Here is a 26623-nt window from a genome sequence, read left to right as displayed (position 1 = left end):
GGTGTTGCGACTGCCGGCATTGGTGGTTGATTGAGGCTGCTATGGAGTGATTGGTGGTAATAGGTTGGAGCAGGGCAGAGGTGCGGAGTGTGGGTTAGTTGTTGGGTGCGAAATGGGCTGGATAGGGGAGCAGTGTGGCTGGTGATTAAGTGAGAAGATAGGGAGCAGAGGAGTGTGGTGTATGATAGGAGATGGTGGGGTGAAGGTTAAGAGGCAGCAGGGGCTTGATGCTTGGAAGCTTGTAGATTGTGCTCATTTGACATGAATTAGGAAACCGAACCTTGACTCAAACACATACCTGTACAAACCAAGAAAACCGTGAGAAATAGGGACAAAAACTAAAATAATAAAATAAAACGAAGTAAAATAAAATAAAATACAAAACTAAAATAAATAAGAAAACGAAATAAAAGAGAATTGGACGTAGGGTTGGCTTGAGAAAGCAAGACTAGAAGAAAGAGATTATGTTATAAAGGAGTTAATAAAAACAAAAACTAAGAACTTAAGCTACAAACATTTTATAAAGTAAGAAAAATAAAATAAATCACAAAAATAAACTAAAAACTATTAAAATACTCAATTTAAAAGACAAAAGACGGGAATAAGAAAATAAGAGAAGTAAAGTCTAAAACTAGGAAAATTATTAGAAACTAAACCGAAAAATAAGCATAAAAATACCCTAAAAGTGACATAAAAGTCACTTATCAAAAGTAAGCTTTAAAAGTGACTAAAATAAGGTTATTTGATTGCCATAAATGACACTCATCAAGGCGAATTTTATAAAATTAGCATTTACAACTAATGATTATGTCTCAGTAATTTTTTTGATACGTAAGAATACATAAAATATATACTCTATATTTTAAAGAAATCTGTGCATCGCACGAGACTCATCTAGATACTTGTATTATAAAATTAGACATTGAGATACATCTTAGGACCTGTTCACTTCAGCTTAATATTAGTTCAGTTTAGTTCAGCTCCAATCAGTTTAATTCAATTCAGTTCAGTTCAGTTCTTTATTTCCTTCTCTCATAAAATATTCATTTAAGCTCTATTCAGTTCAGTTCACTTTAATTCAACTCCAATAAATTCAATTCTATTCAGCAAATGTGAATAGACCCTTATAGTATATCACATGAATATTTTTTTTTGAAGGCATATGAATATGTTTATTGTACCATTAATACAAAAAACAAAAAAAAAAAAAAAAAAAAAAAAAAAAACTTGAAATAATTTTGTTTTGTACATTTCCACTAAATTGTAATATCGTGTTTGACATAGGTTCTAAACTACAGAGTAGTATTATGAAATACGAAATACTACCGCCGGTCTAAATTACTCGCAAGTTTGGAATATTTTATATTTTACAAAGACAGAGGTAGTATAAACCATTATGAAAGTGATTAGCTATTGATCAAACGGTTGGCGTTTTATTATCAACAGCTTATCAACGGTTTTAAGTTATTTGAACTTTGAAGTTTTCATTTTTCTGCGGCATCTATCCAACTCAAAGATCAAGAAGAAAGTCAATGGAGTAAGGTTAATTTTCTTTTTCCAATACCAAATTTACTGTCATAATTTCAATTTTTCATTGTTCGTAATTTTTGTTCGATTGACGCAACCATATAATTGATCTTGATTATATTAGTTGACTTCATTACCATTTCAATTGATTTTTGGATTATACCTCATTTATGTTCGTTTAATGCAGACTTAAATTAGTGAAGCAATCTTGAATTATGTAATTTGCCTAATTTGATACTGTAGGTTGAATATTTAGGTGTTAAAACCATAATGTTGGATTAATATCTGAATTTTTTAGATAAATTTTTTTATTTGCTGTTGAATTTTGTGTTTATTAGTTTTGGATATAGATTATGGAAGCTTTGATCGTTTGATATCTATTATGTCTGGTTATCTAAAATGTGTTTGAGTTTTATGATTTATTTCTAGTTAGTTTCTAAATCAATTTTTTATTAGTAGTTTAATTAGTATTAGCAACTTAATTTCATTTTTGTTCTCTTTGTCTTTTTTTTTTTTATTTTTTTTTATTTTTTATTTTTTATTTTTTAAAAAATGAATCTGTTTGTTGTCCAGATTTGTGAATAGTTTTAGAAGATATGAACAATTTGTTTATTCATGGGCTGCTTTGTTAAGTTATCGATTCGACATTGTGGAAACCCTTGTTTATCTGTTGTTTAAGATGGGTTATATTTTTATGTATATGGAACTTGATTCTTTCCATAAAAAGTTATACAAGTAATTTGCTAAATCATTGCTGTATGGTAAAGTTTTGATACATACCTTATGTTAGATGCATTGTTTCATTGTTTGTACTTTGTAGCAACTTCACTAACTAGGAGCGATGTTGGTTCCACTCAATCTATCGCGATCTGCTTAGAAGAGGAAGTAATAAATTATGTTTAAAAGAGGAAGTAAATCACTTTTTCAATGGCGATCAGTTCGGAACTGTCAGTTACCTGGTGTTGTTGCAGTTCTGGGGCTAGTCATCTTTGTTGCTTTACTATATACTCTATGCATTGGGGAAAATTCGGCCACAGATAAAAGCATTTATGATCATGCAACGCAAAGGCTTGAATATCAAGTGCTTCCCAACCTGACTGTGGAAATTTTAAAAGAAATGCAAGTCATTTGGCAAATACCGTCTGATCCTATAGCCGTTCTGTTTATAGCTCATGGGTGTGGTGGCAGTGCCCTTAACTTTTGGGACAGTAGCCCTGGGTGTCCAAATTGTGTAGGGTTGCCTGAAGAAAAGCGAATCGTCCTTGATGCTCTTGCTCAAAATTTTGCTGTTATTGTCATTACAAGCACTGATGTTTGTTGGTCATACGGAAAAGATGGGTTAAGGGTAAAAGAAATCATGATATGGTGGCTAGAAAAGCATGACTTAGTGAAATTTCCGTTAGTTGGTTTAGGGGCTTCGTCTGGTGGTTATTTTCTATCTGTACTTGCAACGGAGGTAAGATTTAGGGGAATTGTTCTTATGATTGCTTCTGGACTGTTTGATAAAATGGATAGCATCCCTGACAACTACCCTCCTACCCTGTTTGTGCACATGCCCAAGGATGTCAAAAGGGGAAGGAAGATTAATAGACACATTGAGATGCTAAGAAAGAAGGGTGTTGAAACTCGGGAGATCAAGTGCATGGAATTTCCGGTAACATCACATTGGCTAAGTGATCGAGTTGTGGGCTTAAACCAGACCACATCATCCAAGTTATTTGAACTGTTCCGCAGCAGAGGTTTTATTGATGCTAAGGGGTATATGAAAAATGATGGACGTGCGACTCCTTGGAGAGAAGCCCTGAAGCAAAGCAACATTCTTTTGCCATACGGATCTAAATTGATGCATCACATTGAAGAAGAGCTGAATCTAGCTTATGCATATCATGAAATGACAAGCTTGCAGTCAGATCAAATCTTTGAATGGCTTAAAACCCACCTTTAGATTATAGTCATGATTTAACATCTTACATTTTTTTTTCTGTGTTCATACTTTCATTTAGAAGCTCTGTACCTACATATGAGATCATGACTGACTAGAAAATTGAGTGACGCGGTATCTTTTGGCTTTTGGGCTATAATGCACTATATTAACATGATTGATTCAATTGCATGTGTTTCTTTTATCATGAAATAATAGACAGTAGTTGGTTTGTTGGGTTGAAGTAATTTTCGATTTGAAACCACTTTGTCGCAGAGGTAAGGTTGTTTATATTGCACCCTCTTATTGATCCAAGGGTAGGAGCTTATCTAGAGGCATTGGGTATGGACTTTACGCATTATTGCTGATTTTTCTGGAAGTCTCATGTGTACAACTTAGCAGCTTCATCTTATCTTATAAAGGAGAGAATAAAACTTGCCAAGGTCCAGTTAGAGTCTGAGTTATACAACTAAAGCAATCTTTCGCTTCATTTGGATAACAGATGTACTCTCGCTGGGAATGAGTTTCTCATTTTAAGATTTTTCGTTTCGATTAGAATTTGATCAAGCTTATATAAACTAATTGTATATAGGGGATAGTTTAGAAGCAATGGTGGCTGTTGGATTGAGCTTTTGAGCCTATGTTTATAGCAATCTCAATGTTCCTCGGGACAGTTCCTGTGATTATTAGTTCTGCAGCTGTTAAGAAATATTTTGGTAGTTTTTCGTAACAAAGCACATTATGATCTTTTGAACACCGCTTCTATATAAGAAAATAAATAAACATAATTGGATAGGGAATATTTAAGAAAGGGGGGACTAAGGGGGAGAAGAGGGAGGGTGAAAATCGGGAAGACACGATTATGTGTCTACACGAATACATAAAGATTAATAAAAAATACATGAAGATTATTTGTAAACAGAGAGAGTATCATGCCATAGCATTCCTCTCGCTTCGAACCTACAATAGACATTGACAATGAGTCAATGATGCTTTAATTCTTTCAGAAATATTGTATCCATGGAATATAACAAAAAAAGGGCATGTATCAGCATACACCGCGGGGGCGGCTGCCATGCCTAATGCCTCTTTGATGCTTACATGTTATGCTGAAAGTTGCCATGAAATTGAAGGCTCTTAATCAATAACAAGTTGTTTTCTGTTTTGAAATTTTCTTCCATTGCCGTCATTAATCATACATGCATGGGATACACACCATATTACTAAGCTTGCTGCTCTTCATTTCGGCCTTCCGAAAGCAGTTGTAACACATACATAAGCCAGCCTAGCTACAATTTATGATCATAGACTCGTAGTTGATAATCAAATACATTCATAAGTTTTGTAGCAACTACAAAGCTAGATTATAAGATAACTTACAACATATGGAGGAGGAGTAATACATAGTCTACATATAACATTTATTAAAGTAAAAACTAATATTGATGGGAGAAAAATGGTTAGACAAGTGAAAAGAGAGTATGATTTTGATGGGATCCATTACTTTGATGTACAAGTACCCATTAATAACGTTAAATATACTGCAAAATTTAATAAAAGTTCATGTAATTATATTAAAATGAATCTAACAAAATTCTCATTTGTCAATGATGATAAATGTTCATACATATTTATGAGATTTTATGGTCAATAATGTATACGCTTAAAAGGTTGTACAATGTTTTGCCAATGTCATGGAAATGGATCTTTCTCTACTAGGCCTTTTTCGTTTGAAATTACTTTTTAATTTTCAGTTCAATTTATGTAATTTCCTCCCTTTACTTTCATAAAATTCAATTTACTTCAAATTCATTTGGTAAAAAAAATAAATAAATAAAAAAAATAGAGCCTAATTCATGAGTGCTTTGGGTATTGAGAAAAAATATAGTGCTGGATAGGGAGGTATGGAGAGAAAAAATTCACGCTAATGACGTGTTGTGATTATATATATACTTTTCTTTATTTATTTTCGTTTGAATTTTATTTTTAGCCCACCAATGTTTCTTGAACTGTATTGTTTTTCTTTGCTAAAGTTTTCTTAAACCTTTATGTTTTAAACTTAAACATTTTAAACACTCTTTTAGAACTTTCCTAAATTTATTCTCGATTTTTTCTCTTAATATTTTAAAAATGTGCGTTCGTTTACTCAATTTACTCACCCTTTGTTCAATTTCTTTAAATGATATATTTGTTATGTCCTTTCTTAGTATCGCACAATTCCTTATGAGGATTCACATAGCCTACCCCGACTCATTTTGGGACTAAAACTTTGTTGTTGTTGTATTCACTGTCACGATAAATATCATATAATTATAGTTAATTTGTGGCTTTTCGATGTCCAAGAGAACTACAAAAAAAACCCATGGCTCTTAGCACAACCATGAAGCAATATTCACCAAAAGAAATTAAAAAATTAAGCAATAATTATATTATTACTATTAAGTTCAATCGAAAAAATGTACGAATTAAAATTTTGACCAAAATTACTACCTCCGTTTAAATTATTTGTATTGTACCAATCGATAAGCCATTTTCTAATTAAATTATATCTTAAATAATTGCAAATAATTTAAAATGGAAGTGATTTCAAAAAAAAAAAATTTAAAATGGAAGTATTTTTTTTTTTTTTTTTTTTTTTTTTTTTTGAATATTCCAAAATTTAATTTGATCAAATTGCCAAGTTCCTTTTCCTACGTTGGCTACGTATGGCCACCCAACAAAAGGGCGGCAAAAAAGATGCTAAAAATTATTGAAAGATGATCAAAATTTTCAATTTGGTCGGTTTGATTAGGCTCTTTTTTTGTTGTTTTGCATTACTTTTTTTTGCTTCAATCTATTAAGTGACAGATACCAGCACTAAAATCTTAATCAATATCGACTCAGCTTAATTAATGATCCTCTTATATGACTTATTTCTCATATTGTATAATTGCTTAACGGGTCACAGTTTAATACTTTGATAAACAAAATACGTTTAATCAAGTGACAAAATCATAAATAAATCAACAAAATTGTTCCGTCCGCTAGCATTTGTTTATCAAGGTGATAAACTTGTACTTGTAATTTAGGAAGCAAAATGAGAATATCACATTTTAATTTACTCTAAACCTTTTATTTGTTTATGTATTACTCTAACCATGAAACTTCTAGCTAGGATGTCTAGTGTCATAAAACAACTGTGGATAGAAAGAAGATTGTATGTGATGACTATATTACACAGGCTTACTCGTGTCGGATCATGAGTAGTATCTCTTTATTTTTGTATGGAAACCATATTATTTTTTTTTAAAATAGCCGAGTGTAACACTTTGACATACCCATGTCTGATATGGGATCCTTAATCCAAATAACATAGGCTATGACTCCTATGAGTATGTTACCGTCCGATATAAAAGTGGCCAACATCATCATAAACTGCAGTCATATAAGGATGATAAGTAACCTACTCAACAGAAACAAATACAACAGCAAATAATAATGAAGTTTGGTAATTTAATTAATAAGAATAGAAACATGAGATTTGTTAGGAACAAAAATACTTGATTAAGCTTGCTTGTGTCACTCAAGCTTGTCCAATTAGGCATGTGACTAATCAATCAGTAGGACCAGCCAACTCATCAAGATAACACCTTTTACAAGTGGCAAGAATCTTGTCAATTCTACAAATACTTGATATAAATCAGCAATTATATCATCTACAATTATAAGTACCTAATTATAAGTACTAATTCTAGTTATTTCAAATTCTATAAGCTAAAATTTTTAGCAGTTATACACTATATCAGCAAGAGTATGCAGTAAGATTACTTTGCCAAAGCTCCATTGCTTGTGAAGTAATAAAGGAATTCAAAGTGATTCTGTCGTGCCTCGAAAAGTTCCTGCATGAAGAATGACATCAGAAGCTGATATACCAGAATCCTTAAATATGCAAGTAAGTAGGAATCTATGCACTCTAACTTAATGGTACCTTGTTTTCTGCTATGCTAATGCTTTTTGTATGCCCAAAAATAAGCTTTAATTCTGCTTTATCGAAGTATAATCTGTGTTTGTGAGGAAACCATTTTGGATGATCAACTTTTGATCATGTTTGGAGCTGACTATAACATTTTTAGCCATTTTGTGCATAAGTTCTGAATCCACTTCTCAAATTCTGTGGTTTGCTTCACAGAAAACACTATTGTTACTTGTATGTTGGAAAATAAGTAAAAGATTCTAATATATACATAGAAGTTCTGGCATAGCAGCATCGTTACTTAATAATTCTACCAAGGTTAGGGTAACTTAAGCAAAACTTCCCAAGGGAATCAAGATTTTAGAACAAATTCATTCTTAAAGCAAAGTTTCTTTAACAACAAAAGTAGAAAGAAATCCTAGTTCCACTCAAGCTAAATTTAGATAGTCAATGAGAAAAATGACTTATGCTTAAAATGTGTTGTCAACATCTCATCTTCACATAGAACTAAAATTGAACATAATTTGATTCCATGAAGGCCAAAACCCTTTACATTCCAACTAAAATGAAATGAAAATCCCAAAAATAGATCAAAATCCTAATTTACATCTGAATCACTAGCAAGTTTAGTAAACTTTATAGTTAATAAACCATCTTCAAAATTGCAAAATTGCATGTCATACCAGAATATGCTTGCCAATTTTGTTACCGTGAAATATCTGGTTCTATTGGGTGTACATATTTTACACTTTGCATAACCTCAACTGAAGAATAAAAAAAGAGGGATAAAAATAATCCAGTATAGATCGATGAAGTTTAGTGAGGTAGCTTTTTACCAAACACATTGATACCTATGCAGGAATAGTTTCCAGAATCATAATCTAAAAAAAAAAAAAAAAAAAAATTTAATCCAGTATAGATTGGTAGAGGTTTTTTTTTTTTTTTTTTTTTTTTTTTTTTTTTTTTTTGACAAAGAGAACTTCATAAATAAAGAACAAATTACAACATAAGAGAGCTACAAAGACAAATTAAAAACAACCAACCACATCTAGCTAAACTCACAAACATCAAAAGAAAAACCTTGTAGACCGTGACTCAGCCGAAACACCCAAACTAACCCGCAAACAGGGTATGCCATTTACCAGAACAGGAAACTCGAAGTGTAGAATTAAAGCGTAGAAGCCTTGCAACATACCAAATACCACATAGTCTGGACACCAAAGGGATTCTTACCAAAACCCTGTCTTAGACCAATAGTTGCCAACTAAACCAAACCCACTGAGACGGACAAAGTGTGCAAGATGACACTAATGAAGGGAACCGAAACTTGCAGAGACACCAAAATAGCCGAAAGCTGAAGGCACCCTGTTGCCGAAAACAAAACCCGTGACACAACTCCACTCCTAGGGTTCGAAAAACATAATGACCTCCAAAGAGTCTGGGAGCCAAACCAAGAGAGCCAAATGTTTCAACGACTCTTCCATAGGAAACCTTGCACCACCAAAATGCAGGTTCCTTTCCTGTAATTCTACCAATTGAGAATACAGGAAAATGGAGGACTTTGCTTACCCCAAGCATTAAAGATAGGGAGCCTCCTTCAAGATAGAAATTAACGGCGATGACTGACTTTGTCACCACTAACACTAAATTTAACAATGGGATGACTGTAACTGAATGGATACCAAAATCATCCCACAACCAAGAAGCAACAGGACAAGCAATCAAACCACTCCCCTCAAAAACACGTACTCCCCACAAACTATGAATGCAGGGAAAAGCTTGCACAAATGATGCAACCCTCTGGAACACAACACAGAGGAAGCCACCTAAACTACCAATAGAGGGATCCACATATCCAAAGTGAACACCACCCCTAACAAAGTCCCATCCCGAAAAGGCAACCAAAAGAATCGCCAGCTTGACATCCCAGGTGAACCATACTACCCCCTGACTGCACAAACAAAAGCACTTCGAAATCCTCCAAACCAAGAACTATCCCTTTAAACTCCAACTCACAAACAAACAGAGCAAGAATATTATTAAAAGCAAGAAAAAAGAACACCACAAACAGCAACACAAGCAAAATAAGCAATAATAACATAATTAAAACTAGACAAACCAAGAACAGTAGCTAAACCACCAGAGCAAAGAAGAATTGCAAAACTCACAAGCAACACATGAGTCCTTGAAGAGCAAAGAACACCCAAAAAAGACCTCACCGGCAAAATTGTACACCCTAACTAGTCGTCAAGACCAACGCAAGCAGATCCCCTTAATCAAACCCTTAATTAAGGGAAAAACCCTAGTCTTAAATTCACCTTTACCGCTGAGAAACAATTAACGGATTTCCTTTCGACGGCGGCGTTAAGAATAGCCTTGGCTCCTTGTTTCGTTGGATGATTACTGAAATACTTAATGACCCACCAAACTAGAAAATGGATCCGAAGGCGAACAAACAGTTCTTCTCCTTCCCTTGATTTCTTTACCCCGCAAAACTAAAAAAAGAAAAACAAACTAACGAAAAACTAGAATACTAGGCTACTAGGCTCGCCGGCGATGGCAAGGAGGGGAGCGCCGATCGCCGGCGAGCTCTGGAGGTGATAAAGGGGGAGGCGGTGGGGGATAAGGATGAGCTTTCCTTTTTAGAGAGAGAAAGTTTAAATTTTACCTTTTTTAGATTGATAGAGTTTAGTGAGGTAAATATGTAGCTTTTCCTACCACATTGAGACCTATACAACAACTTTCAGAATCATAATCTCAAAATGTCTCTTTTCGGAAACTAAAATACTAGAAAACCATATTGGATTAATGGTAAGCTGAACAAGAGCATCATGTATTCAGACTGCCAATTACCATTAATTTTATTACTTTAGTATCTTGATAAGAGACATTCCATTATATTGTAGAAACAAAGCTATCATAAGTAATCATGAAATTATATCAAGCGAAACAGCTAATGACAATTAATCAGTCGAAATAAAGTCCCCCAAACCATTATACTTGAAATGTCTTCTAGCAATAGGTGATTTCAAAACCATAAAATGGATACCAGTAGAGAGACTAGAGACTTGTTCCATGTGTAACTAGCACTTTTATTGCACAGATAGTATAATTTATGGTTTGCAACTATTGTTGTGTAAAACAACCCAAATGTGTAAAATGAAAGCTAGCCATAGAGTCTCAATACAAGATATTAAAACTAATTAATTTTTTTAAGTTATAGTGTTTGGATACCTGAAACTGGAACAGGTTCTCATGATTCTGAGTCTATGACTAGTCCGAAATGTAAAGTTCAGTACCCTTGCTATTGTTTAATGGTTCGGTTGATAGAGACTCTTCATTCCTGACATCCAAAAAAAAAAAAAAAAAAGTATCAATTTCAAGTCAAATTTTTATTACTGCATCCAAAGATCTGTAGTGTTTTTTTTTTTTTTTTTTTTTTTTTTTTTTTTTTTTTTTTTTGAAACCAAAGAACTGTAGTGTTTGTTTAATAGGAAATTGAAACTGGGTATGTTAGAAATGACCAGGTAATTTTTAGAAATAGTAAACATATCACTGCTTAGGAAAATACAGTATTAACAAAGAGAGGCATGATTTATGAGGACTATATTACAAAGTGGCATTCAACTTGAGGAGTTATCTTTTAACAAATAGAGTTGCAACAAAAATTAAGGTTCAAACATCTACTGCAATCAACAATTTTCTTAAGAGAACAAATCAATGAGTTTTTATTTTTTTTTAGTTGAATAACAATAACGTTAAAGTAATCAATTTTCCTTTAAAGAAAAAGAAATTTCTATCTGGCAATAACACAAGTGAGTCAATCAGTTTAGAACAAGAACTCTGTTCTGTCCCAATGGGACTCATTTTGCTTTGAACTGGCATTTATATTGAGCATCTTAAAATTTAATGCATCTGAAAGCTTATGCTGTCAAAAGAAAAAAAACAAAAAGAAAGCTTACGCTTTATCTTTGCACAGGCAAGAGACGAGGAAGATATAGATAAGACAGACAAACAATGCATCTTAAACACAGACAACCATTTAAAGGAGCACGCTACCATAGATTATGTGCTGCAGGCACATTATAAGCAAACAGGGGCAAGTGATGACGAGGAAAGAAAAAAAGACATCGAAGTAGGAAATGGAAACAGTGAATATACAGAAGGTGAATCTTTTTTTTACCCACCAGCTGTTAAACAGGTTGCTTATGAAGACACGGTTAAACAGTCAAAAGATTTCCCAGATGCAATATTAGATGATGCAATAATCACAATATCAAAGACCAAAATCCAACAGGACAGTAAGAAGGTTGCAACTGTAGAAGAGGCAGATGAGTTGCCAACTGGAAGACCAGGTCTAGATGAAAAAGGCATAGAGATTTCAGATAGCATGAAAATTGCTAATCAAGAACCTGAAAGTGGACATCATAATGAAGAAAAGGTAGACGACATAAAAAATGACAATGACGCTTCTAAAGAAAATCTGGATAATTTAAATTTTCTTGAAATTAAAACAGTGGAACTTCCAGTTTGTGTTCTTGATGAGCAATTGGAGGGCTTAAAAATCGATTTGAAATCCGAAGACTTGGAGAAAACATTCCCAGCATCAGTTAAAGGACCAAGGGCCATGGCACAGAAAGATGAAGAAGAGGTGGATTCCACTGGACTTGCAGATATTACAGTTTCACATACATTTAATTCCCCTACTGACAGCAATAAAGAGCCAATCTTAGAAACTGTAAAGGATATCAAGGAGCTAGGTGTCAGTTCTTGGGAGAGCATCAATACAGTTGGAGAAAAGAACGACGTACATGAAGTTGGCAATAATCATAATCTAGAAGAAGTTGAAGATACAACTAGATCAAATATAATGTTGACGGAAACAACAGACACAGAAGGCAAGAACTTTGAAAGTAATACCAACAGCCACAGAGACAAAATTCACCCAGATGAAGTGGATCAAAATGAAGAAGATACTTTCATATCTGAAACTGACTCAGGAAATTCTGTCAAGGAGCCTCCAGAAGCTACCATGGAAAATCCTGAAGAATGCACAGTCAAGGAAACGACGAGGCAGGAGGGAGAGACAGAAAATCAGGAGGAAATTTTAGAATTGAGTTCAGAATACATTGAGGCAGTTGAGACAACAGACGATGTCACGTACTTTGAGCAAGGAGAAACAAAATCAGTCATTGTTTCTTCAGATGATCAAAGAAATGAAAATCACATAGTGGGAGCAGGAAATTGTCACGCATCTAGAATTTCTCAAGATGTAAGCCATCCCTAGTTTCTTCTAATAATTCAGTCTAAATGTTTACTAGTCATCCTTAACTATTAAATCACAATAAAGTCACAAGTATATTGCTTTTAGAATACTGCTGAGGCTTTAATGTAAAAAACAACTGACTCAGAGGGGATGTTAAATTTCAGAATGAAGATGATTTACTCTTTAGCAATAACACAGAAGCTATAGAGAGCAGGGAGCAAGATTTATGCACTGAATCTCAACAAAAACAAGAAAATCAAGAGATTGAACTTTCAAAAGAAGAGAGCTTTCACAAAGATCAAGCCTTTGAAGCTAATAAAACCAACGAATTAACACATTCAGAAGTGAATTCTGATGAAGACATGAAAAAAAATGGTGCTGACTTTACAACAAGCGTAACTAAAGAAGAAATGATGCAAGAATTTATGGAGTCTGATCCAGAAAAAAGACTAGAGGTGCAAAATGAGAAGGAATCAACAGAATCTGAAACCAAAGGGCAGGCTTGTGACAACCATTTACAAGAAAGAAAAATAGCCAGTAAGTGTTATAATAGCTCATTTCTTATTGATAGATCTTAGTGCTAATACAACTAACAGTAGAGATATACATGCTATAACATATACTTATTTCTTCAATAAAGAAAGATGCAGAAACAAATGAATGAACATAAACATTGGTTGAAACAGCATCCTAACTTCCAGTGACTTTCATTAACCTTCTAAATATAGCAAGGTTAGCAAAATAATTTGCTGGAGAATATACAATGCAGTAATTGCATGATACGGAAATAAGATGTCAACATCAAAATGAAGCAGTTGTATCACATGGTATATCTGTATGAAGACAATATCTTTGTTTATAATTGTCTTCCTTTCATAAACCCATCAATTATCACGATGACAGTTAAAACCTAAGTCTATGAAAACCAAAACATGAGGTTTCAGGTTATATTAGATTCTAGAAGTTGCAATGCTTGTATTCTTTTAGAACCAGCACTCAGTTTAAAATATCGCCAGTCAAAGTATGTTGATCACATAAATCTAATCACCCCTACACAAAGTAAGCATTGAGAAACAACATTGTCATTGGGTATGAATAATAGCACACACCACCAACACTCTTTATTCTTTAATTGGAATGCAGTGTAAGATAATGCATTGATAGCATAGATATGTAATGTGCAGGTGATGCAAAGGAGGAACCAATCTATAAAGATGACTCTACATCAGTTAATATTTCTCCAGAACAATCAGCTGAGAGAAATGAGCAATCGAGTTTTAAGGTAAAAGAAGCAGAAATCAGCAGGGAGGAGAAGAAACAATGCATTGATCAAGATGACTTCCGGTGTAAAAATCCAAATACTGAACAGGTATGAAAGAGATAATAAAACTTTAAATGGACAGCTATTTCAATTTTGTGATCCATTTGTGGTAATTTGACCATCATCCGTCACTAGGATCAAAATGGATCAACGCTCTTGAAGGAGGAATATACATATGATATTATCATGCAAGATTCTACTGATAGAAGTATGGATGAAAACTTTCCAAAAGATGAGCTACAGAATCAAATGTCTGATGAGAACCATTCTGGAAAAGCAGAAACAAACCAAGAGATTGTTGAAAGTTCTCGAAGCCATTGTGAACTTACTGAGATCATTAATGATAGTATGAAGTCTATTGAAGCAGATGCAACAACAGAAAAACAACATGAAAATCTTGAAGATGAAGATACATACAATTTAATAAACGATGTTCCAACAGAAAAAGTAAGAACTTGTTTTGTTTATCATTCTAGTTATAACTCCCAGCCCCCCTCCTACCCAATGGAAAAATAAATAATTTAATATATAAAAAAAAAATTAAAGATAAGGTATTGAAAGAATAAGATCAGCTTGAAAAGAAATGCCTACAAAATTTTATGGAGAAAAGAATCAGAAGGTTTTGTCCCAACTAATTGTAATAATTTTTTGGGCCAAAAAATTGAGCCGCTTAATTTTTAATTTCAAATCGTTTCAAAACAATTTACCATGACACTTACCAAGGAATTTTTCAGGACATACAAGCAGAATTAGGTATTAATGAAGTACAAATGGAAAAAAAAAATAATGCACAAATTAATTCTGACGAGATTCATGAAGGAAAAACAGTTGCCAAGGAGGAGATTGTGAATGAAAGCTCCAAAGAGAGCAACTCTTGTAGTGAAAAACAAGATCAAGAGATCACTGAAGCATGTACACCAGTTCTAAGGAATGATGAATTGAAAAGGATAGCTTATGAAGACATTCATGTCAGTGAAGTTGAGGAAGAAGTAGCTATTGATAAACAAAAATGTAGCAAAGAGACTGAGGATCAGACAACAAATGGTGGCTCCACAGACATGGTCAGTGGAGTAGATTTTTAACAAGAAAATGAGAATTTCATAAGCATGGTGGAAGATAAAAATCAGGTAACTTATAAATTATTAGTCATCCATGCATACTTTCCAGTCATACTACACACCTCTTCCCTCCATAAGATGAAAAAACTGATATCTATATATGTTTTATGAAATAACTGACCATGGCCAGCTGATTTTCAGGTCACAAATGCCGAATCCGACAATTTACACGTACTACAAGACAAACCTCATGAACAAACTGGTTACAATCAGGAACACACAACAGAAGTGATCAATAATGAGGAATACATGAATCAAAGCTCTGGAGAGGGAAACTCTTGTAATGAAAAACAAGATCAACAGAAGGCTAAAGCAGCTACACCACATATAGAAGCAGAATTTCCCATTTCAAGCAAAGGTGAATGCACTAGGTTCTCTAGTGAAGAAGTTCAAGTAATTGAAATTGAAGAAGAAGCAGCTATTCACAAACAGCCATTTACATCAAAGACTCATACTATACCCGAGGTTGGAGAGGAGATTTCACTAGCAAATGCAAATTCCAAGAGTGCATTGGAAGATTTGAATCAGGTAACTTAAATATGTCATGCTTGACCTAGTCGATCAGAGGGCTTAATATAGTACACATTGCTTTTCCATTACACAAAAAGAAAAACATAATCTTCCTCATTATACTTAGTTTCTATTGGAAACAAAACCATTATTGCAGGACAAAAATGCTCAATTTAGCAGAATTGAAACAGAAAAGGATGAAAAAGAAAATGAAGAAAATTGTTTTAGTAAGATTCATCAAACAAAAGTGGTCAACAGTAAGGAGATTCTGAATCAGAGCTTCGGAGAGAGGAATTCCTGGAGTGAAACACGAGATAAAGAGATTGCTCAAGCATCTACACCACCTCTAGGAGCCGAAATCATTCAAGTCAGTGAAATTGAAAAAGAAACAGCAATTAGGGCAATTGAGCAACAAATCATAGAAAATGAGAACTCCATGAATACAGTGAAAGATGTGGATCAGGTAACAAAAGTTATCCATGAACGCCTCCTAGTAACATTTGCGAGCTTCTCTATTACAATAGCAGAAACATCAGACTCAAAAAATTTTAATTATCATGAAACTAACTAGGTGCTTTTTTAGAACATGAATACAAGATCAATAATCATTGAAGCGCAAACAGATGAGCAAACTGGTTCCAATGAGAATAATGTAATGGGTGAGGCAAAGAATGAAGATACTGTGATTCAAATATTTGAAGTAAGTGATCATTGCGGTGGAAATCAAGATCAACAGGTATCTCAAGGATTTACACATCTTATAAAGGTTGAAAACCTTGTTCAAAGCAATGAAGAATTCACAAGTATCTCTAGTGAAGGCATTAAAGTCAGTGAGGTCAGTGAAGGAGCAACAATGGACGAACAACAATGTATGTTAGAGATTACAAATAGGGAAAAAACAGGTGTCGAGGTTTTACTTGAAAAGGAGAATTCCGTAAGCAACATGGAAGATGTGATTCAGGTAACCTTTTAAATTTAACATGCATGACCATGTCTGCCGAAGAACCTAATCATCCACAAACATTCGTGTTGTAATTTATTATTCTCTCTATTTTATATGTAACAATTGACGATGGGAGTAATCATGGGAAAATTCAGGACTTAAATGCCCAAAGCAGTAGCATTGAAGTACAAAAGACTGAAGATACAAATGCAAACTCTTCTTCAAATGATATTCATGAAATACAAGCAGTTAACCATGAGGATTTTCTGAATCAAAACTACAAAGAGAGCAACTCTTGCAGCGAAAAAATAGACAAGGATACTGCTAAAGCATACACACCCCAGCTAAAAGCAAGAACCTTTGATCCAAGCAATAATAAATGCACATTGATGCCTAGCGATGAATTAAAAGTGCGCGAAGATGACAAAAAAACAACAATTCAGGAGCAACAATGCAGTGCAAAGAATGAGCATCCGAATGGCCTGTCTTCAGATGAGGTCATGAGAATTAAGAATGTAGAAGGGAATCAGAATTTTATGAACATAATCAAAGACATGGACCAGGTAACTTTTTTTCACAAATAAGTCATCCGTACACACTTCATTATTCCATTTCAAGCCTTTTGCCTTTCCACATGGCTGGAAAACTTATTTCATTCCTCATAATTCTTAAGTTCAAATCCTTACAAGAAAATTGACCATGTACCTAACTTGAAAATGTCAGGACATGACATCTAAATCAAATAGCATAGATGTACTACAGGATGAGAATACACACAATCAAGCTGGTTACAAAGACAGTCATGAAATAGAGGTGGTCCACAATGAGGAGATTGTGAGTCAAAGCAGCAAAGAGAGTAATGCTAGCAGCGGAAAAGAAGATCAAGACTTTTATCATGCATCTACACTACATCTTGAAGCCAAAAATGATGTCCAAATAAATGATGAATGTACTAGTATATGCAGTGAAGATATTCAAGTCATTGAAGCAGTAGGAAAAGCAGCAGTTGAGAAGAAGCAATGTACTTCACAGGATGAGGATCCAAACAAGACAACTGATGTGTCTTTAAAAGACATCACAAGAATGGAGATTGTACAAGAAAATGAAATTTCCATGAACAAAGGTGATGTAGACCAGGTAAATTTATCAGCAACAAGTCATCCATTTACACTACGTAGTCACATATTTGGCTTCCCCACCTAGAGGGAACGATTTAATACGTCTAATATTTATGAATGCCTGATCATGTAATTAATTTCAGGGCATCAAGGCTGTATTAGACAACATTGAAGTACTACAGGTGGAAAACACAGATGAACAAACTGGTACCAAAGACAATCATGACATAATATTGGTCAACAACGAGGAGATTATAGATAAAAGATCTGATGAGAAAGACTCTTTTTGTGAAAACAAAAATAAAGAGACTAATAATGTATGTGCACAAGTAGAAGTTATACATCATGCTCCTACCAAAGATGAATGCACTAGGATTTGTAGCGAAGAGTTTCAAGTGAGTGAAGTGGAGGAAAAATCAACAATTGACAAAACCCAATGTAGTTCAGAGACGGATGATCCAAATAAGACAAGAAAGGGTGTTTATTCACACAAGGTTAGAGGAGTAGAGACTTCAGTAGAAAATGAGAAGTGCATGATCATACGAGCAACTTTAATTATGCTTGACCTAGGATATAAAGAATCTTAAATCATGATTGACCTAATCAATTAGGGAACGAACTTAGTCATCATTAAAATACCAATTACAATTAGTTTTCCAAAGCAATATGCACTGGTTAAATTAATTTTTTTTTTTTGCGAATTAGTCATGAAATTAACCATAGAAATTTCAGGACATGAATTGCCAATCAAATGCTGTACAAAAGGATGAGAAAACAAATGAACAAATTTTCTCCAATGAGATTCATGAAATGGAAGGGTTCAGCAATCAGGAGACTGTGAATCAAAGCTTTGAAGAGAACGACTCATATAGTGGAAAGCAAGATCAAAAGAGTTTTCCAACATCTACACTGCTTCTAGAAACCACAGACCCACTTTCAAGCAATGATGAGTCGACTAGTCCACCAAGTGAAGATGTTAAAGTTGGTGAAGTTGAGGAAGTTGAGGATGAAGTAGTGATTGTGGAGCAACGATGTAATGCTGAGAATGGGGATCCAGATAAAATAAAAAATGTTGTTTTGCCAATTGAGGTTGGGAGAGCAGAAATTGTACAAGACAATGAGAATCATCATAACATAGTGGAAGACTTGGATCAGGTAACTTTTACCCTTAACCTTGCCATTCTATTAAGTTTGGTCATTCATTGAGACTTCCAATAAGCATTGGGATCGTTCTCTCTACAGAATTCAGAAAGTAAATTATCAACTACTAACTTAAATATTTCTAACTTTTACTAAACAATTGCCCATGTACAAAAGAAAGGGACATTCCAAGACATAGATAATCTCCTCGTTGAAGCAGACAATATTGAAGCACAAAGGGATGAAAAGGCACATACAGAAACAAGTTTATATGAGATTCAAGACACAAAAGCGGTCAACGAAGAGGAGACTGTCAATCAGAGCTCTGAAGAGAACACTTACGGTGAAAAACAAGATCAGGGTACTTCTAAAGCATTTGAAGGTCGAAGAAAAGACGAATGTACTAATATCAATGAAAAGGACATTCAAGCCAGTAACGTAAAGGAAGAAGTTGAAGTTGAGAAGCAGGAACATAGCTCTGAGACAGAGAATGTAAATAAGATAACAAATGGTATTTGTACATTTGAGGTCAATGGACTGGAGATTGAACAGGAAAATGAGAGTTCCATGAACATTGAACAAGATCTGGATCAGGTAACATTATTGAAACCTAGTAGTCTAAGGGCACAACTAGTCACATTTCAAGCTTTTGCATCGCACACATGGAATAGGATTATATGTGCTGCATAGTTAGTACTCCATAGGTTCTAATTTTCAAAACAATTGAGCCTGTAACTAACCAAGGGAAATTCCAGAAAAAAATAATAGTAAGTGGGAAAAGTGTCTATATTATATGAAAAAAATTTCTAAAGAAAAAAAGTTTGCTTTATGATTGTAAATTTGGAGCTTTTTTCAAAGCTAATTGACCATGTACTAAACTAGGGAAATATACAGGGAAAATTTCTTCAACCAGAGAGCAGTGAAGTGCAGCAGGTTGACCAAACACATAAGAAATCTTTCTATAATGATTTTGATGAAACAGAAGCAGTTGGGCAGCATGTAGAGATTGAGGATCAAAGTTCCAAAGATAGCGACTTTTGCAATGATAAACAAGATCAAGAAATTGCTAGAGCATCTAAGCCAAATATAGAAGCTGAGTATCCTGTAATAGATAAAAGTACAATGATCTCTAGCAGTAAAGTTGAGGAAGAAGAAACGATACAGCTATGCAACTCTGAAGATCCAAATGACATAAAACATGATGTGTCTTCATATGAGGTCAGACTATAGTTGATTTCTCTTTGCTCTATAGTTTTATACGTAGTATTAATAAAACAAGATATATGCATAACTTAAAAAATTAGTAGCTGATAAAAGAATATGACCATGTATCAGGGAATTCAGGTAGATAATGTCAGTGAGAGCAAACTTAATCAACCAGCAGGCATTGAAATATCTGGACAAAGCGATAGCTTAAAGATGGATGGTTTGGATCTAAGTCAATCTGCTCAAAAGTCCAATGACATAGAATTGAACAAAGCAGCAGGGTGGGAGTCAGACCATCATAAGCATGAAGATGAGGATACAAGGGAAATGACCAACCGCTTTGAAGAAGAGGTAGATTCCCCTTTGTTTTAATGCATCTTTGATTTACTACACAACAATGAAATACCTACACTTTTACCAATAAGGACTAAATGATTTAGGTCTAGTCAAGATTAGTACAGGAATATTAATTTTATTAACACACAGAAGAAAGTTCCTTTTTCGCTACCAAGAATCCCATAGAGCAGAAAGTACAAGTGTCAGAATCATCATTCTTAAAAGTAATTAGTAACTTATCAATTATAAAAAGAAAAAGGAAGTGTCAAGAAACAGAGAACTTACAGTGAAACTATTTTTTTTCCTGTGGGGAATAGAATCCAGAACCAGCTTCCTTTGTACTAGAAGATAATGATATCTAATCCTTCTGTCAAAAAGCACAAAACAAATAAAGAGTTTCCAAGTCATCAGGCTCAAAAACTTTTTCATCAAGTGCTACTAAAACGTATTAATTTATTAAGAAGAATACTAAACTGGTGTAAAATGATTGTGATGAACCAGGTAAAACATACTAATGAATCAATCTCGACAAAAGAGATAGACACGGTGACTGAAAAGGTCAAGTATGAGAAAAAAGATACATCAAATGCAGGTGAGGTATCAAGTGTGCAAAACGTCTTGGCCCCCGAATTTGGCATTTCAAGAGAAAGCATTGACAAGGAGGGCAAACAGGTGGTTGATACTATTAAAACCAAGGCTCTTTTGGAAAGAAACAATATGAAGGCCCTTGAAGTCAGTTCAAATGACGAAATTCAACATTTAAGTGTCATGAAAGAGTTTCCTCAAAAGGTTGAAGCCCTTGACATTGTAGTTGCAGAAGAGGTTGAACTGATTAAGCTAACTGAAATAGATCATGATTCCCAATATAAGGCTTCTACAGAACTACATGCAAAGAAATTTTTAGAAGACCAGGAGTTTGATGATGCCAAACATGAAGCAAAACTTTCCAAAGCTACAATATCCGATGTAACCAGTCAAGTTGTCATGGAAATAACAACAGATGAGACTGTACATAAATATATTTGGCAAGCAAGTGAACAAGTAGACCAGCTGCAAGAGCCATCATCTAAAGAATGTGAGCAAATGATTGAAAGTAGCAAAACTGAAGATAAAGATGAGAAAACAATGAAAGGTCAAAAGGATGAAAAGACAAATGACTCGTCTGAAAAGACATCACAACAGGCATGCTCGTTAGAAGAGGAACAAAGAGAGCTAGAAGTATCATACTCAGATTTTATACCAAGTGTGGTCTTACTGAAACCAGTAGTGAAAGATGTGACAACAGATATATCACACAAGCCAAAGCCTGAAAACGAGCCATCAGAATTTCAAGGTGCAACTTCTGCCTCAAAATATGAATTAAATTCAGAACTTGAAATGTCAATGTACAGTTGCTCACAAGAGAGCAAAAAGGAGAATGAATGCCTATCTTTAGAGAAGTCAGAACAAACCAATGATATTTCAGTTCAACATGAATCATCACCTGAACATATTTCCGAAATAAGCGTTGTTAAAACACGTGAGATAGCCTCTGATATTGAAGGAAAAAATGAAATCTTTGAGCACATTGCTAAACAAAATGATCAAGAATGGATAAATTCAGAAGATTGCAACGAAGAAAAAAAAGAAAAGGCAGAAAATACCGAGCTCATAATGGGAGAAAATAAAAGCAAGGAGGACCTTGAAGAATGCAAAGAGTCAATATGTAATGCTACAATCACAGAGGTAAGAATTCGCAAAAAATTTAAAAAAAAAAAAAAATTTAAAAGCTACTTCCTCTGTTCTTTTTTACTTAACCTGTTTCTTTTATAATGCTTGTCAATGCAAAACTTTAACGATCAATAACTTAAATTCTCCATAGGTAAAAATTAGAAAAGTTATATATTATGATATTACTTATTGAGACGAATCCAAAAAGATCATACATGAATATATTTTTCCTTACATATTATTTACAAAAGACGGTCAAAGGAGGGGTGGTGAATAGTGTAAAAGTCAAAGTGGGTCAAGTAATAAAGAGCGGAGGAAGTATATATTTGTGGTCCACACTGACAATTTTATATAAATTTAGGAAAAGATGCATATTAGAGTACTGTAATAGACACCTATGATACAACCTCATTTGGAATCTTTAAGGGGTAGGGTAGAGTAAATAACTAAGTAAACATCCAAGAGGTATAAAAACTTATCAATAATTACCCGTGTTATTCAAATAAGTTGTTATATCAAGAAAATTATTTGTGTTACGGGAAACCTAGCAGGTGTTCAAAAAAATTGAGTTAAAACATTCCTTGACTTGATTTACACTTCTTGAAAAGTTAAGCAAGAAACTTCCTAAATACCAAGTTTTGGGGTAATGGGAAACATAGAAGTGTAAAAGTACAATAAAATTGAAACACTCACGGAGTCATGGACTATTATAAACACTTCCTTAAATTTTTTCCATAGTAGATGCCAAGTTATAATGCTCACCAAAACTGACCCATGAAGTTAATCAGGTGAGCTCTATTGATGACTCTATGAAGGAAGCTTATAAGCAATCTGCTTATGTGCAAGTTAATCACCTAGTTCAAAACCATGAAATTCTACAAAAATTGGTTGAATCCAATGAGATGAATGGATCAAATTCACAAGAGGCTCTTCTGCAAAGAGACATGGGGGATTCTTTTGATATCAGCACATCTGTGGAAACTCAGAAGATGAACGACAGGCAAATGTTTCCTCCAAAGGTTGTAGAGATTGATATATCATCTGCAAGAGATGCCGAAGAAATTACAGATGTTTCTGAGTTAGAAAGAGATTCAAGTGATGCGAGTTCAAAAGAAACCAAAGCAAATCAGTTCTCAGAAAAGCTGGAGCAAGATGATGCAAAAGGAGGAATTAAATTTCAAGATCAGATGGCTATTCACATGCATTACCAAGATGTCATAGAAACAGATGTTGTAGCAAGGCACATTTCCCAGGCAAATGAAACAGAGGAGAAACTTCAGGCACTAGCGTATCAGAACCTTGAGGAGACAAACGAAACTACTAAACCAGTTGCAGATATGGAAGGGAAAACAGATGATAGCTTATCTGAGAAACAAGTGAAAGAGATATGTGTGCCAGAAAAAGAGCAAAAGGAGCTTAAAGTCCTAAATTTGAAAGATGAACCTATCGATGACTCACTCTCAAAGCAAGAACTTGTAGAAATAGTCCAGACAACTGGTGATTCAAAAATGCAAGAGCCTGAAGACTTGTCAGTGGAATTAGAGGCTACTAATTTTACAGCAAAGAGCGAGACAAGCACACAACCAACGAAATCTTCTGAGCCTTTCTTACAAACAATACTAGATAAAACCAAGGTTCAGGATTTAAAATCCACTGAATACCATGAGCTGACAAAAAGTACTCAGCAGACACCAGAGCCCAGAGGTGAGGAGCTGACAAAGTCAGAAAAAGCTCTTCAGGAAAAGGATCACCGGACAAAAGACAATGAGCTCATAGCAGAAGAAAGAAGTTTGAACAACTTTGGAGCACATAAAGCCACAACAGATGTGATGAATTACGATAAAAATGCAGTAAGTACATTTTGTTGACATCTTGTGGTCATTAGGAGTACAGAATCTGTTTATTGTCTTCCACTCTTCTTTTATTTCTATCATATATCTCATCCTGCAAATTTACTGCTTGCCATAAAGCCACTGTTACCTATGTTAACACCATATTATACACATTAAAAAAATTCAAAAAAAACTTACACACGAGTCATTATCATTTCTCCAAAAAAAAAAAAACAAAAAAAAAAAAAAAAAAAAACAAAACAAAACAAAAACAAAAAAAGAAAAAAGAAAAAAGAAAAAAGAAAAAGAAAAAAAGACAAGGGTGGATCATGGGATGAGTAATATAGATTCTACAATTTTTAACATTATTAAATTTATATTCCAGGAAATACCAATTTTTTCAAATTGTTCTCTTCATAGAGAGCTAAATGCTAAGGGGAAGTTATAGGAAACTTAGTTCAATTAAGCATAAATTATTTTAAAACACTTAGTAATTAATTAATAAATCCGAAATTCCGAAAAGCTGGATCCTTTGCTGAAAACAGCCAGTGGGTGACGAATCAGCAGTTAAGCTTTATTTATTTAGTTTTTTGGCTGTTGAAATTATATTAACAAAATAACAACCACCAAAACTGACTACACACACCAAACATCTATAAAGCACCTTCATTCTGAGCTTCTACCACCACATCCCCACATTTTAGGAAACCACTATATTATTACCTGTCACAAATTTTCGCTATTTTGACCAGAAATCACTAAACCTACTAGTGACAATTTTTCCCCCAATAGTACTCTCTCCCCAAATCTTACATCAAGTACATATTTTGTCTGTTTCTTAGGTGCTTTCGAATGATCCTACATTCGCACAACAAAAAGTGCAGGAAACTTTGTCACATGATAACGAAGAAAAGAGGAAAATAGGGGAACAACAAGAGACGATTACTGAGTTCAGCAGTTCATTTGTCGATGATGGAACAGATGCCAAAGCTTCTAGACAAGGGCTACTTGAGCACAAGGTATACTCATTTTCTTATCAATATAGATCATATAATATTTTAACCAACAAAAACCACAAAAAATGATTAATTTCTGCTCCACAGGACTCCCAAGGATTAAACAAAATCCAGAATATGAGAGAACTCAACATTCTAATTATTAAAGAAAAAGAGCAAGAACACCAAGAAAAGTGTGAAAAGCTTCTGGACTCATCTCAGCTTCAAAACTCACCAAGTAATGTCCCTAAAGAGGCAAGCATTGATGATATAAAGCAACTACAGGCTGATAACAAAGAAGAACACTATGCAATTGAGGCATATGCACAAAAGGGCTTATCTATAATCGAGTCGAAAAGAATTGGAGTCACCTCAAATGATCCTGTCAAAGAAAACTCAGAGAGAGCAGTAACAGTTGACAATTCCAGCATAGCCAAAAGCGGGTATTCAGAACAAATACCCGAAAACCTGATCAAAACCCAAATCAGTTCAATCACATTGGATACAATTAGCAAACAACAAGAAATCATTCTACAAGAAAGCAGAGAAGATGCAGCAGAAAAACCCAAATCAAATGAGGAAAATGACAATGAACACGAAGAATCGGAACTGAAGTTACCTCTAATATCAGAAGGTTTAAGGGAAATTGACCCAAAAACAACCCAAAAAAAATCACAAAACATATTATCAGGAGTTGGGTCAAAAGTGAAACATTCAATTTCCAAAGTGAAGAAAGCCATAGCATGCTCATCTTCTCAATTTGAACCTGAAGAAGTCATAATTAAGCTAAATAAGAATAAGAAAAACTAAGATAAGCCATAAACATAGCTTAAATTGTTCTTCAACAAACATTTTTTAGTGATTTTTTAATACGGCTGTTACTATATGTAATTCTGCAGAACATTGATATTGCTTAATATTGTGAGGTTGAATTGTAAGTGATTGAATTGTGTTACTCCCTCTATTCCCTTTTAATTGCCTCATTCCCCAATTCTGCTTTTTCAAGATCATAGTCTACATAGACATTCAAATTAATAAAATATTCTCCCTAAAAAAAGAGAGTATAGTCCACATTCATTAGGCTCTCTACTAACTTCTTTCGTCACTTCATTAGTCCGCATCACTTTTTCACTAACTTTTTTACATACCCTTCTCATTTTACATTTTTATATCTATATTTATTAACCTCTCCATTAACTTTCTCTCTCCTAATTTTTCATATCCCACCACATTTTCTCTCTCCTACTTTCTATATCCCACCAATTTTAATTAAATTATATTACCTCTGTTTTTAAATACTTGTTTCATTTTTTATGCGCAGAGTTTTAGAAAGAATTGGAGAAAGTAATAAAATATGGAGGTAATGGGATTGGTGGAATGTAAATTGAAAGAGAGAATCTAAAATTTATAAAATATAATTCTAGTGGGTCCAACTAGTTGAGAGAGATAAGTTAAATAATGTAAAAGCTTTCCAATAAAAGAAATTGAGTAAATATTTAAAAACAGGCGAAAATAGATTGTGGAGTATGTATTTAAAACGGAGAAATTATGATTCATCACACTAATTAATCGGATTAGTTTTCTTTTAAAAAAAAATTAATCGCAACTTGATAAAAAAAAAATTAATTAATCACAAATATTATTTACTTTATTTATTATTCCAACTAAATGATTAAATTAAGCATACATAAATTCATTTTAGGGAAAAAAAAAAAGAAACATTGATGA

At 33.9% G+C, this 26623-nt stretch overlaps 3 protein-coding genes and 1 long non-coding RNA gene across 7 annotated transcripts; 3 read left to right on the top strand and 1 right to left on the bottom strand.

Moving 5' to 3' along the window:
* Positions 1-2407: 2407 nt before the first annotated feature.
* Positions 2408-3613, top strand: LOC145602903 (uncharacterized). The gene has a single exon (XM_081659051.1). The coding sequence runs from the start codon at positions 2423-2425 to the stop codon at positions 3470-3472; it is 1050 nt and encodes a 349-aa protein (XP_081515177.1). The 5' UTR covers positions 2408-2422; the 3' UTR covers positions 3473-3613.
* Positions 3614-7202: 3589 nt separating this feature from the next.
* LOC145601092 (uncharacterized) lies at positions 7203-25651 on the bottom strand. 2 transcript variants are annotated; one of them, XR_014104344.1, is made up of 6 exons: positions 25515-25651; positions 25267-25363; positions 20644-20725; positions 10635-10743; positions 7416-7608; positions 7203-7326 (listed from the first exon to the last, which is right to left on the bottom strand). It is a non-coding gene; the product is annotated as an uncharacterized LOC145601092 (long non-coding RNA). The 2 variants fall into 2 exon arrangements; XR_014104345.1 differs by having other exon boundaries at positions 7416-7598.
* On the top strand, positions 7240-14981 carry LOC145601091 (uncharacterized). Its single transcript, XM_081657024.1, has 6 exons — positions 7240-7379; positions 11380-12672; positions 12831-13203; positions 13851-14035; positions 14123-14434; positions 14816-14981. Exons 1-6 carry the CDS (start codon positions 7338-7340, stop codon positions 14834-14836), a joined length of 2226 nt encoding a protein of 741 aa, XP_081513150.1. The 5' UTR covers positions 7240-7337; the 3' UTR covers positions 14837-14981.
* LOC145601090 (uncharacterized) lies at positions 14951-25833 on the top strand. 3 transcript variants are annotated; one of them, XM_081657023.1, is made up of 15 exons: positions 14951-15114; positions 15247-15633; positions 15773-16078; positions 16199-16576; positions 16714-17121; positions 17282-17695; positions 17820-17993; positions 18409-18831; positions 18994-19410; positions 19699-20034; positions 20152-20373; positions 20860-22083; positions 22857-23918; positions 24743-24919; positions 25004-25833. In XM_081657023.1, the coding sequence occupies exons 1-15, from the start codon at positions 15094-15096 to the stop codon at positions 25703-25705; spliced, it is 6651 nt and encodes a 2216-aa protein (XP_081513149.1). In that variant the 5' UTR covers positions 14951-15093; the 3' UTR covers positions 25706-25833. The 3 variants fall into 3 exon arrangements, with proteins under 3 accessions (XP_081513149.1, XP_081513148.1, XP_081513147.1); XM_081657022.1 differs by having other exon boundaries at positions 17820-18170; positions 19711-20034; XM_081657021.1 differs by having other exon boundaries at positions 17820-18170.
* Positions 25834-26623: the final 790 nt, after the last annotated feature.

The sequence above is a fragment of the Chenopodium album genome, chromosome 21 (assembly GCF_948465745.1).
Source record: "Chenopodium album chromosome 21, dcCheAlbu1.1, whole genome shotgun sequence".
NCBI classification, from domain to species: Eukaryota; Viridiplantae; Streptophyta; class Magnoliopsida; order Caryophyllales; family Amaranthaceae; genus Chenopodium; species Chenopodium album.
Note: the sequence above shows the minus strand (reverse complement) of the source record. Positions and strands in the feature narration are given on the sequence as shown.

Excerpts from the sequence above, each read along its gene's own strand:
- LOC145602903 (XM_081659051.1), top strand. The coding sequence starts at position 2,423 with ATGTTTAAAAGAGGAAGTAAATCACTTTTTCAATGGCGATCAGTTCGG.
- LOC145601091 (XM_081657024.1), top strand. The coding sequence starts at position 7,338 with ATGACATCAGAAGCTGATATACCAGAATCCTTAAATATGCAA. Across the intron at positions 7,380-11,379 it reads CAGAATCCTTAAATATGCAA|GCAAGAGACGAGGAAGATAT; the intron begins GTAAGTAGGAAT and ends ATCTTTGCACAG. Across the intron at positions 14,435-14,815 it reads ACGATGTTCCAACAGAAAAA|TTGCCAAGGAGGAGATTGTG; the intron begins GTAAGAACTTGT and ends AAGGAAAAACAG.
- LOC145601090 (XM_081657021.1), top strand. The coding sequence starts at position 15,094 with ATGGTGGAAGATAAAAATCAG. Across the intron at positions 15,115-15,246 it reads TGGTGGAAGATAAAAATCAG|GTCACAAATGCCGAATCCGA; the intron begins GTAACTTATAAA and ends GCTGATTTTCAG. Across the intron at positions 18,832-18,993 it reads TAGTGGAAGACTTGGATCAG|AAAGGGACATTCCAAGACAT; the intron begins GTAACTTTTACC and ends CATGTACAAAAG.